The 12,558-nt window shown below is 39.4% G+C and overlaps 1 protein-coding gene across 1 annotated transcript in view; it reads right to left on the bottom strand.

Annotated features, from left to right (window-relative positions):
- LOC103509069 (transient receptor potential cation channel trpm) overlaps window positions 1-10,556 on the bottom strand; it is a 72,118-nt gene extending 61,562 nt beyond the window's left edge. The window contains exons 1-3 of the mRNA XM_017444023.2: window positions 10,346-10,556; window positions 9,673-9,803; window positions 9,394-9,562 (exon numbers count right to left, since the gene is read on the bottom strand). Of these exons, the coding sequence (XP_017299512.2) occupies window positions 9,394-9,562; window positions 9,673-9,771 (268 nt within the window). The 5' untranslated portion in view covers window positions 9,772-9,803; window positions 10,346-10,556. The remainder of the gene's footprint in view (window positions 1-9,393; window positions 9,563-9,672; window positions 9,804-10,345) is intronic.
- Between the last annotated feature and the right edge of the window lie 2,002 nt (window positions 10,557-12,558).

The following is a 12,558-nucleotide window of genomic DNA, read 5'->3' as shown; positions in this document are numbered from 1 at the left end:
GCGGGAATCGAACCCGCGGCCTAGCGCTTACAAGGCAGACGCACTACCAACTAAGCTAACTAGGCTGGCCAAGAATTTCTTTTTTGTAGCTCTCAGACATTTTTTGACCTTACTGCGATTTCTACGTTTTCCTTTTCGATGTACCTACCCAATCAAAGGTCGAACAGATTCATTTTTCCCTACTGACTTCCGTAGTTTAATTTAATAGTATTCTCCCTCCTTCTCTCTTTCTCATTTTTAGCCCGTCCTTCCTTTATTATTACGATAATAATAACTAATAAAAAAAGGTATAGTGGACGGGCTATTGTATTCGCTTCGGTGTCGTCAGTCCGTCAGTCAGTCTGTCCCTATAGAAGGACTTATCCATACCTGGTCGACCTATAGATCAAATAAAGGTCTTTTTACAAGGAACCACGCCGAGCAAGGCCAATAAATGGATGGGTGACTTAAACATTATGTTCGAAGGTATAAAATCCGCCCCGGGCGGGAATCGAACCCGCGGCCTAGCGCTTACAAGGCAGACGCACTACCAACTAAGCTAACTAGGCTGGCTGTAACACAATTACGGTTTACATTATAAAGCCACCCCAATTCCAAAACCAACCCCTAGACAGCGACTCCGCATACGAAATCATACGAGAAAACGCCGCCCCAGGATTCAGCCTCCGTAATCAGCAAAATATTAGATATAACGGCATAACCAAAAGAAAAAAGAGAATGTCGCTCGAAAAAAGTGTTCATTTTTGCTGAAAAACCAAACTTGTGCCGAGAGAATTTTTTTCTTTTTTTAACTTTTTGAACTCCTAGAGGACTTTAAAAAGAGTAATGTAGCAAATTGTTGAGTAAAAACTTTGTGTTGGTTTTTCCCTTCTGCTGCCAGGGAGATAGCGAGAGGTGGATTTGAAAATCTTGAAATTGTGTTCGTAAATTGAATTAGAGGTTTCACATGTTGTGGGAGAAGAGACACCTATACAGAGTAAGCTGAAAGTTTCTGTTGTTTTGTATTTCATATCAGAATACCAACTTGAGCTTTGGGAATAAACAGGGTTAAAAAAATTTCAATTTCGTAAATAATCTTTGTAAACAGGACTTGTAGAAGTAGGGGGTAATTTTCATTTAAATATTTGTAATAAATAAATAATGGCGATTAAATGTTTTAATGAACTAAAATAATGCTATTAAATGATTAATTCACACTGAAAAATATAAACATTGAATAATTATTATTAGTATTATTATTTACCATTATTTTCTTTCATCTCCCTTAAAAAAATAAAAAAAGATAAATGTATTGTAGATATACCTTATCTTCAATGGTACGTGCTACGAACAATCGAAAGTCGCGCAAAATCCTCAGTGGTGCAGTTGTTAACGCGTTGGACTTTGGATCTGGAGGTTGGTGGTTCGAGTCCAAGTCATGTCATGAAATTTATCTAGGTGAAATAATCGGGGAACGATGTTTGTGACAAGCATTTAAATATGCTTAACACAATTAAAATTCAGCTACAGCTACTAAGTCGCGCAAAATGCAATATACGAAGAAATTAGAGTGGATTCCTATGTCATTGCAATCCGTCTATTGATGTACCTAACTTTGATTACAGCTCACCATACTTACACTACATTCAGAGATAACAAATACAGGAGATAAAAGAGAATGAAAAGATTGACAGAGGTAGAAAATTGGGAAGGAAACAATAATATAAGGACAGGAAGAAAGGAACAACAAAGAGAAGGAAGAGTGAGAGAGCAGTGAACCAGAAAATAAGACGAACATATCACTTTCTGATGTTAAATTGGCGTGCCTCGATATAGAATATTATTTACAAGCGAGTCAAAGCAAAGAGGACTGACAGATTCCCTTTATTTAACCCAGTGATGCTGGCAAACCATGTTTCATAAGAGTAAAGTTCGTTGCAACATTTGTTATTTGACTGGCTGGGAGACCTTTAACAGGGTGCAGACCAGGTGAGTGTTGTGGACAATACATAGGGATCAATCCTCGAGATAGAACGCACAAGCACCTGTTTACCAAACAACCGAACTGACCACAACACTTTCTGTGAAAAACTTTCAAGAAAGTGGTCAGGGCAGAGTTACAGCTGCAATTCTGGTCAGACTACAACAAAAGATCTCAGGCTTAAATTGGGGACACGTTTCCTTACCCATCCGTTAAATCCTCAAAGGACTTTCAAAGTTCAAGGAGGACCGCAACTTTTTGGTGCTCAAAGGAAACGGATAATAAAGAAAAAACGACAAAAGTCCAAGAAAACAAAAGTTTTCCAGAGTTGCGTTTTTAGAGCTGCAGTAGGGAGAAAGAACGGGAGTTAAGGGAGGAAGTATTAAAAGTAATGCGAGAAGAAAAGAAGGGGGTGACCAGGAGGAAGAAAGGATCGACGATAGAGAGGGACGGGAGTTAAGGGAGGAAGTATTAAAAGTAATGCGAGAAGAAAAGAAGGGGGTGACCAGGAGGAAGAAAGGATCGACGATAGAGAGGAAACGGATAACTGGGATAGATAATGGGATAGCTGAGGTGGAGAGTCGAGGAAGGAACGGGAACAGAGAGAGTGTGAGAAGGAAAACAGTAGTATGGAAAAGGGAGAGAAGTGTAATGAAGGGAGGGTTTGATGAACTTTGGGTGGGAGGGATCGGGAGCGTTGATTAACCGTCATGTCGAGTTAATGAAATTTCAAATTCATGCTTTCCTGATCACACTGGAAATTTTGGGAGGGTGATCATTATGTGTTTTGGGCAAGTTGGAGGGGGCTCATTTGATGTTTGTGGAGCTTGTGGTAAGCCACCTGAGAGACTGGAGATAGTTGTGTAATGAATAGGCCGGAAGATAATATATGATACAAGTTTGGTTTCGGCTAATGAATCATTTTCAACATCCAACAGTGCCAACCCTGTGAGGTATTTATGTTTATGGGGAATATGTTTCATGGACCAAATGAACATAATTTTTCTGTCCTCCTGAACATAATTTACATTGCGCACGTACATATGTTCCGATTTTAAAGAATAATAATGCAGGCTACACCTACAATGAGAAAGCCAGCCGTTCCGAGAACAAACATTATCCCATCAGGATAAAATCCGCCCCGGGCGGGAATCGAACTCGCGGCCTAGCGCTTAGTGAGATAGTTAAAATGCTATAAAAAGCGCCGTCAAATCTAATTAAAAATCAAGGTAAAGAGGTAAACATCTACCTGGATTTGTAGGTTTAAGCACCTATACCCAGATGTCTCGGTAGGTATTGTGTAGGTACCATTATACCTACACCTTCTCAGATTTGTAGGTACACTGGTACACCCTCCGACCGGACCGGTCTAAAAATCTACCTATATTTAGTGTATCTTGGTACCTACATATGTACATATTATGTATATGAACAACTACCTCAAAATGTTTAGGTAGGTACCTATCTACAATCTACATAATGGACCATATCGTGGGAGGAAAAAAAATACCTGACACTGTCCCTACTTTGCTTCGTACTTTATTTAGGTATGGGGAAAAAAGAGTTGGGGGAAAAGAGTTAACTTTTTTTCCCCAGAAATTGAGTCTGAAATTTGAGAAGACTCATACTAAAAGGGAAAATAGAAGAGTAGAAGGGAAAAGACTGAGGGGGCGTGTGTGTAATTCGGATTTTGTTTGTACGGAACTTTGTTTAGACGAAAAGCTTTTGACGCCATTAATGGAGTGTTTAGACATTTGAAGCCATATCCGTTGGGCTTTTATTTTTGCCCATGTAGGCGTTAGGAACCTGAAAGAGGTACATAATATCTATAAACAACGACAGATCATACAGATGTGACCTTTGAATATCTGCGTAGGCCTTTAGGTATGTAGATAATATGTATGTAGGTAGGTGCCTATTATATTGAATACGCTTTCATTGAATTGACCATCACCTACTGATGGATAATAATGCTTTTGACAACTGATGCGTAGGTAGTTGTATTAAAAATTGAATACTTTTTCTTTTCTAAATTCAATCGAACCCGTGGCCTAGCGCTTACTGCCAACCAAGCTAACTAGGCTGGCTTTCCTGACCTTACCAACTTGTTTTTAGCTAAAGCCCCACCAAAGGTGAGCTATTCATTTCTAACGAAAGTCACAACTTTGGGTCGGGGTTGTGTTTTTTGGTCTTTTGGGTCGCTTACTATATAGCAAGCTATTCGCTATGAAAACTCATTTTGATATTTATATATTGATAAAATCCGCCCCGGGCGGGAATCGAACCCGCGGCCTAGCGCTTACAAGGCAGACGCACTACCAACTAAGCTAACTAGGCTGACAACATGATAACTACCTAGGTATAAACTTTTACAAATTGATACCCTACCTACATGTTACATGTAAAGTAATAAGTCCTCTAGGAATAGCCCTCTGGTGTACTCATTTATCAAATTCAACATATTGCACAACCGATTGTTAACCCAAAATTAATTGAGGGCCTTGATGGAAGAAGGGCGTAAGTTGGAAAACTGTGTTTTGAGAAAAACGGCTTTAAAGTTTTTGACATTCTTTCCTGTAAAAATGGTAAGGTGAACATTGTCGAAGGTGACTAAATTTTGTTTTTCAAAGGGTTTGAACCCATTTTGACAAATAAATTAGGATTATTCCAAGGGAAAGTCCCTTTTTTAACGTTTTGAAAAAGTTGGACTTACGCCCTTTTTCCATCAAACGATATGTTTCAAATAAAAAGTCAATTTAAATGGGTCTATTTAACATTTAAATTTGCAAAAGTGATTAAAAATAAATAATCAAGTAAAATAAACACTTTAGGTTATCATTCCATGGGAATACACAAAAATATCATACCTACCTATACCTATCCACTCCTTATCTTCCTCTGATTGTAAGATTCAAGTAATATCCAAAAGAAACGTAAAAATGTTAATCTTCCTACCCGGCACTATCCATCCAGAGATTCAGTATAGGAAAAAAAGCACATGACTGCCTGTTTTTGCTTACAAAAACTCGTGTAACTTCGTGAATAATCGAGATATTGCGATGCGGTTTTTTTGTTGGATAGAAAACAATATTTTGCGTCCAAATACATCATTGATGCAAAAAGGGCGTTCGTCGACAAACGCCCCTTTTAAATCAATCCCCTCAATTTCAACTTCTATTCTATTTTTCCTCAGGTGAGAACAAAGGCGTATGGACCTGCCAATCTCATGAGAAACCTACAGATAGTTCATCAGAATTGTATCTACACCAGTAACACACCAACACAGGTAAGGAAATGAAATAAATAAATACAAATCTTAAAACGCTTTCGCTGGTTAGTAGCCTAAGCGTAAAGTTTAATAATAATAGGTAAGTTACGTTTATAAAATAAAACGCTTTCCCTGGTTAGCTCAAGCGTAAAGTTTAATAATAATAGGTAAGTTACGCTTATAAAATAAGTTAAGCTTATAAAATAAAACGCTTTCCCTGGTTAGCCTAAGCGTAAAGTTTAATAATAATAGGTAAGTTACGCTTATAAAATAAGTTACGCTTATAAAATAAAACGCTTTCCCTGGTTAGCCTAAGCGTAAAGTTTAATAATAACAATGATCAACTAAGGCCAGCCACTCACTATCAGGTGTCAGGTATACTTGATAGAGTCAGTTTTACTTGATGGTGTGTGTGCTTATCAGATATCAGGTAGACCTGACAGACGGACATTTTCAGCCGTACCTGTCAGGTCTACCTGATAGTGAATGGCTGACCGAATGTTATATTTAAAAAACAATTTTTTGGTGGTTGACAAAAAAAAAAAAGTCTGAATAGGTTAGTCTGCAAAGGGACTTTTGGATATTATCTTTGAATATTTTGATCTGACAAGTAGGACTGAACAGGTCCGCCTGTCAGTTTTAACTGATATTGAATGGCCGGCTTTAGACATATAGGTAAATGAAAAAATTGAGAGAAAAAAAAAATAAAATAAATAAAAAGAATAAAACAGATTTTTGTTTTTCTTTGCTGCAACACCTCCGTATTTTGTTTGTCTCAATCACAGGAAGCAGTGGCCCGTAGCTTCGAGACAGAAATCAACAACATGACGACTGCTCCAGATAAATGTTATTTCTACACTATTAGTGAAGAACTCAGACCTAAGCGAGAAATATTAGCTGATGCCTTGGACAAAGCCGGAATGGTGAGTTGGATGAAAAAAGCTATAAACTTGAATGAAATTTTAGTTGAAATTAGATTACAATCAAAGCATTCAGAGTTTTAGCCGTGGATTCAATTCCCGCCTAGAGTGAACTCAGATGAGGTTTGTTCTCGGAACGGCTGGCTTTCTCCTATCCTGTCGACATCCTCGTATTGTTCAAGCTATTGCCAAGCTGTACTCGTCTCTCATTGAACGGCCACTCAACCCCATGAGTGAAGTCCTTGTCACGGGGGGAGCTTACGAGGCTCTGTTCTGTGCTATCAATGGGTTCCTGCATCCAGGAGATGAGGTAGGTAATTAGCTAATTAGAGTTCTATTTTCAAGTGTCCAAAAATAATGCATCAAACCTACAGTTATGATTAAAATATATGTACCGAAAATGATCGAGTTTTGACTGATTTACAAATTTGGAAGAAAAAATCGCAAATTTGGCTAATTTTGCAATACAAGAAGTAATAAATGACCAATGTTAGCTATTACTAAAAGTTGTTAAATATGGGTAAAAGTAGTTTATATACCTAACTAATAGCAATTATAAGCAGATTACATTTTTTACGTATTTTAAGTCTTTCACGCAATTCTTTGCAAAATAGCAATTTCGTGATCTTGATCCAAGTTAGATTGAATTTAGAGCTTGCTTGCCATGCAGAGGGTCTCAGGTTCGATTCCCAGAGTCGTCAAAATATTCCAAAAAAATAAGTTCAGCTTTACCTATAGTCCTACTCTAAACAGGACTGAAAACAGCACCTATCTCAACTAAACGTTTTCTGTTGCATCCTTTTCACATCAAGATCAATCCATATCTCCGTTTAAATAAATAAATCTCCTAATTATCCCTATTTGCCATCAAAATTAGGTATAGGATCTCGTTCAGATTGTGGGAGTAAAGGAACTTTTTAGTGTAAATTAATCGTGACCCAATGCACGAACTAACCTTTGAGGTTGGAGAAATTATGACTTATCAACTCGGAATGGCTGGTACAATAGATAGAACTGGGACAAAAGCTAGGGTATGATAGCTAAGACAATATTAAGGTTATGAAGGTATGATAAAGGGAAGGTACACCAGCTTAGTCTGGCTGGGGGACTTTAAACAGGGAGTATACCAGTCTGAAATTTCCCTTGCTGAAGAAATAGCAAAGGTTGAGTGCGAAAGACATCTACCTACTCGTAAAATTTTTGTAGCCAAAACCACATTCCAGTCCAAAACAATCACCCTGGCTAGGGCTGATTGAGAGACTGACGAAAAACGCCGATCCCGTCTGAAAACGGGAAATGGCGAGAAAAAAGAAGAAGACATAAATACGTAGGTAAATAAAAATAATAATGATAAGTAGGTAGGTATTCTATCTGTTTTTTTTTTTTTTTTTTAAGATACTAATAATGATAAAAATAAAATGAAATACCTAGCTCTGTCCTTGAAGTAGCAACAGTAACAATGCAACAGACTAACAGAGGAAAAATAGGTATAAATCAAATAAAAGACACGAGAACTCGAGAACTGCAACAGGAAAAGTAAAAAAATGGAGATGAGCGAAAGACGGGGAGGAAAGAAAATTCGAAAATGATTGAAATAAATATAAGAAACCAACTCGAGACAGAATTTACAGTGAAAGAAGATTGAAGTGCCACAATCTATAATGTTAAGTACAATGCACCAGGTAGATACTGTACAAAAGAAGAATTTACAGTGAAAGAAAATTGAAGGGGGGGCAACAATGCATCAAGTTATACTGGAATTACAGAGTCGTTCAAGAGATGAAAATATTTTCCTTCTAAGAACAGCTTTGGAGGGATTAAAATGGGAACGTCTAACAAAAGTTACCGAGTCATCTATCAAGATAATAGATAGTATTAGAGCTTGATGTATCACTTGCAAAAAGAAACGTTTAGTCTGTGTGAGATGGATGATAAAATAATTATTAATTTCAGTAAGCTGCGTAAGTTATTTCAGTTTAGTAGGTTACTAGAGAACTAGGGCCTTTGAAACTTGAATTTGAATATGATCTAACACAAAATGGTCTAGCCGGGTAAAATCGCGATAGAAACCTGAGATAAGATCGGGATTATCTCGTTTATATCGTTCTTTTATGACGATATAAATCCGAAACGCAAGTTTTGTCATCTCTCTCCCGTTATTAATCCAAACGGTTGTGGATATGAAGGTACCTACCTACGTGTTTGCTTTACAAAGGTTTTTTTTTAATTTTAAATAGCTCCCTATTACCGTCTCCATTTTACTCCATTCAAAAATTACATTTATTATGAAGACAACCTTTTAGAATTTTCCCAGGGCAAAAGACGAGAATATTTTTAGTCTTCTCTAGTATAAAAAATGCTGTTCGCAGCTGTTTTCTTTTTACATAAACGTGTAACAGAGATACACGTCTTGTTAAACTGAGAAAACTGCTCCCGAAATTGTTCTTTTTTCCTTTCTCCTTTCTGCATGTGGCCCACACCCGCATACGCATGGTTGGAAATCCCTGACCTAGGGGTATCTCACCTGGGCTTTGCTGGGATGTGGTCCGCCCTGGAACTCAATGGTGCCATAGGCGTCTGTATTGGACGGTGAGGTGTGCAGAGAGGCGGTCCAGATTTCATTAGTGGAAGCACTGGTGTCGATAGTTTTTTAATTAAAAGAACTTCACGTTTTGTTATTGTTACCGTCTTCAATTAGTTTCTTTCTTATTTTTCTCGTGATATACCTACCAAGTATCTCTCTATATCTAGCTATCTACTTGTGAACGAGGAGAACAGAAAGCTTCTACCCTTGTGCTTAACAGAAAGCTCTCACCGTTCTATCCCCAGTACCTATGTGTTTGTTGCTTGGCAAATTAAATGAGACTATAGTAACTTGATACCTACTAGGGTTGGCAGGTTGATACCTCGTAAGAGGAGCCTCAGCACTGCCCACTCACATTGCCAATCTACGAGCTAAGTCATCTTTCATCTTTAAATTTAATGTACGTTGATAGAACCATGTGGGTACTTTAACTACTGGCAGTTCTCGGACATTGTCTTTAAAAATCATTAATGTCTGTCAGGGAAGTATTGAAAAAGGTCAATTACAAAACTAAAGGTTCTCCATTCTCCCCCCCCCCTTCCGCACTGACATTGTCTTTAAAAATCATTAATGTCTGTCAGGGAAGTATTGAAAAAGGTCAATTACAAAACTAAAGGTTCTCCATTCTCCCCCCCTTTCGCACCCACAATTTTCGACTTACCCGGATGTAGTTTCTGGTTGGAAATGTACTTCTCCAGTTTTCGCCTGAGTATGATTTCCGCCCCGTACTTCCCTGCCGTCCCATTGTCCACCAATAGGAAATAGGCGTGCCGGTTGTTCAGGACGGCAAACTTGGATCGGGGCGAAGAAATGGAATGATAGGGCACATCCTTGTTGTGGCCAATGAGCTCGTGGTTGTTCTCCCCAATAGGAAATAGGCGTGCCGGTTGTTCAGGACGGCAAACTTGGATCGGGGCGAAGAAATGGAATGATAGGGCACATCCTTGTTGTGACCAATGAGCTCGTGGTTGTTCTCGACTATCCCCCAGGGGGCGATACCTATGCTGACCACGCGGCCAGACCTCTGAGATCTCTCCATGAGGAGGGCATCGCCTACCTGACGCGTCACACCTGCCGGTCAGAAAAGCATTAGTCGTTAACAACATCAAACGCTAGATCAACGTCTAACAATAACATTATGGGAATGAGAAGTTGGTCGTGAAAAGAATCGCAGCTCGTAGCTTGTGCACCAGTCTTTGTCTTCGACCCCGTCAACTGTGTGTGCAGAAGGAGAAGACATGAATTTATGCTAATGAGGCAGTGTACGGTTTCAGTCGACGTCGATCGAAGGCGTCAACTATGTGTGGACACATCTTTAAATTGCATAATTAACTTTGACGGCCATCTCTTTACTTGGGGCTATGCGTTATGCAAAGCAAAAACTAATTGGTACTCTCTTGGGTCTAGATTCCTATAAGCTTAACCCATCTTTTGGAGCTGCTGCCCCCACTCCTAAGCCTCAGAGTGGGCTTTTTGTGTATGGAGTTAAGCCCTATTCAGAAGCTAAGTAGCTCACCATAAAGTATAGAAAGAAATCCCAGCTAGCCTACTTAGCTTGGAGCTGGATACTATTCTAAACAGATAAGGTTCGTTATTGGTAAACCGGTTTTTACCTGTGTTAGTTCCACCAGTGAACACCCAAGCGCCCGTGGTCTTGGCAGCTTTAAGTAGACCCTTCCGGAGCACCTTCTTGAGTTTGGGCTGAAGCTCGAAGTTGGCCTTACCCCCCTGGACCGTGATGAGAAGTTTGGGCAGCTCCAGTGACCACTCCCGGGTGAACAGTTGTAGGATGTTCTCTGGTCGTGTGTCGTACGATAGTCGCACATACTGAAGCATGGAATAACATTAACATGAGACATGGGGCATTAGATTACGGATTCTACAATATTAGACCAACAATATTAGAGAGTTTTTGCATCCAAAATTAGCGTTAATTGAAGTCTTTAACGCTATTTGATTAAAACTCGTTCCTGTGCATGTGCAGGAAAGAGTTTTCGTCAAACAACGTTGAAGATTTCTCTCAACGGGACACCGGTCCAACAAACCAAAAAGTTACCATTACCATCCCTACACTCTTGGTAAGGAGCTTCACAATGTTACCCAGTCTTCGATAATGTGGTGAGTATCTGGAATTCTGGATGACAGTCTGAACATGAGCACCTTGACGTCCTTTACTATTCTTGTTTTCTAGACTAATCTACATAGACTATCCGCCAAGACTTCAAGTCGTGCCACATGCCACAGCTTTACGACCGCCCTGTTCTTTGATTCGATTGTTTTTTATTTGCGAGGAAAAGTCAGATGATGGAGGGAAAGCTGGATTTTATAAAAGTTTTATGAGCGAAAGAGAATGAAAGTAAAATTATATTTCAGCTCTTTTTTTTATAACAAGAAGTATTATGGCATTTATTTTCACGTCCATACAGTAAATAATAGTCATAAGAACGCTTTTATTATTGTTTTAATAGTGCTCACTGCTTATTATTTATAGATTTATCCCTACTACCTATACTGCTCAAATAAGACTAAAGATTCCTCTACCCCAGAAGTAGGCCAGCCATTCACTATCAGGAAGACCTGAGAGGTACACCTGATCAGGTCAGCCTGTCAGTTCGAACTGACGAGCACACACACTATCAGGTAGACCTGACAGGCGAACTTAATCAGATCTACCTGTGGCTGTCCGTAGGGAGTTAAAGACGAGTATCAAGTTTTAGGATCTGACTCGCTGACTGAGTAGTTCACAGAAGAGAGACGCTTCTTTTTTTGATAACTCAGTCCCGTCATGTTGACTCTGGAGAGCAACAGAGTCTGGAGAGCAACAGAGTCAACACGACTGCTGCAATGCTGCATTCACAAATTTGCACATTTATGCATTTTATACGACTTCTGAATATAGGAAAATAATTTCTTGACCCCGCCGGGAATCGAACCCGGGTCTCCCGCGTGCAAGGCGAGCGCAGTGACCACTACGCCATGGGAGCTGACAGAAGAAAGAAAATAAATAGAAACAAATTGGACTTGTTGATTAGAAAGCAAAAGGCGAGGAGGAAGGAAGAGGAGGGAAGAGAAGGAGGAGGAGGAAGAGGGGAGGAAGAGAAGAAGGGAAGAGGAGAAAGAAGAAAGTAAGGAAGGGGAGGAGGAAGAAGAAGAGAAGGATTATGCTATTTTCTTAATATCATCTTGCCATCTCAGACGTGGCCTTCCTCTTCCCCTTTTCTTGTTCGTGGGGATCCAAGATAGAATACTAGTTGTCCATCTCCGGGCGGGAATCGAACCCGCGGCCTAGCGCTTACAAGGCAGACGCACTACCAACTAAGCTAACTAGGCTGGCAAGCTCATCTCTTTTGCTTCTAATCCCATATTTAAGGGTATTTGAGTGAAATTTCGAGTGTATGGCCGCCATACACGCCTTATATGGACGCTACGCCACTGTTAGCCGTGGATTCAATTCCCGCCTAGAGTGAACTCAGATGAGGTTTGTTCTCGGAACGGCTGGCTTTCTCCTATCCTGTCTTCCTTCTCTCTTCGCTTTCGGGATGATAAAACCTTAGCGGTAAAAAAAAAAAAAACTCAAGGATTAAACATTCAAAATTTTTGGCCAATCAGATCACTTAATCCGAGAGTTAACCTTAAACAAGTTTATACTCAGAATGTATTTTCATAGTGCAGGGTTTGAATACTACGGATAGAATACTATGGATAGTAGTTCGTTCGCACCGATTTTTAGTCAGTCCTTACTTTCTATCTGTCTTCCTTCTCTCTTCAATTTCGGGACGATAAGACCATAGCAGTTACAGATCCCTCTGTCAAACCTCTTAAAAAA

The sequence above is a fragment of the Diaphorina citri genome, unplaced genomic scaffold, assembly GCF_000475195.1.
Source record: "Diaphorina citri unplaced genomic scaffold, Diaci psyllid genome assembly version 1.1 scaffold463, whole genome shotgun sequence".
Lineage (NCBI taxonomy): Eukaryota > Metazoa > Arthropoda > Insecta > Hemiptera > Psyllidae > Diaphorina > Diaphorina citri.
The sequence above is the reverse complement of the archived record's forward strand: the minus strand, read 5'-3'. Positions and strand labels throughout refer to the sequence as shown.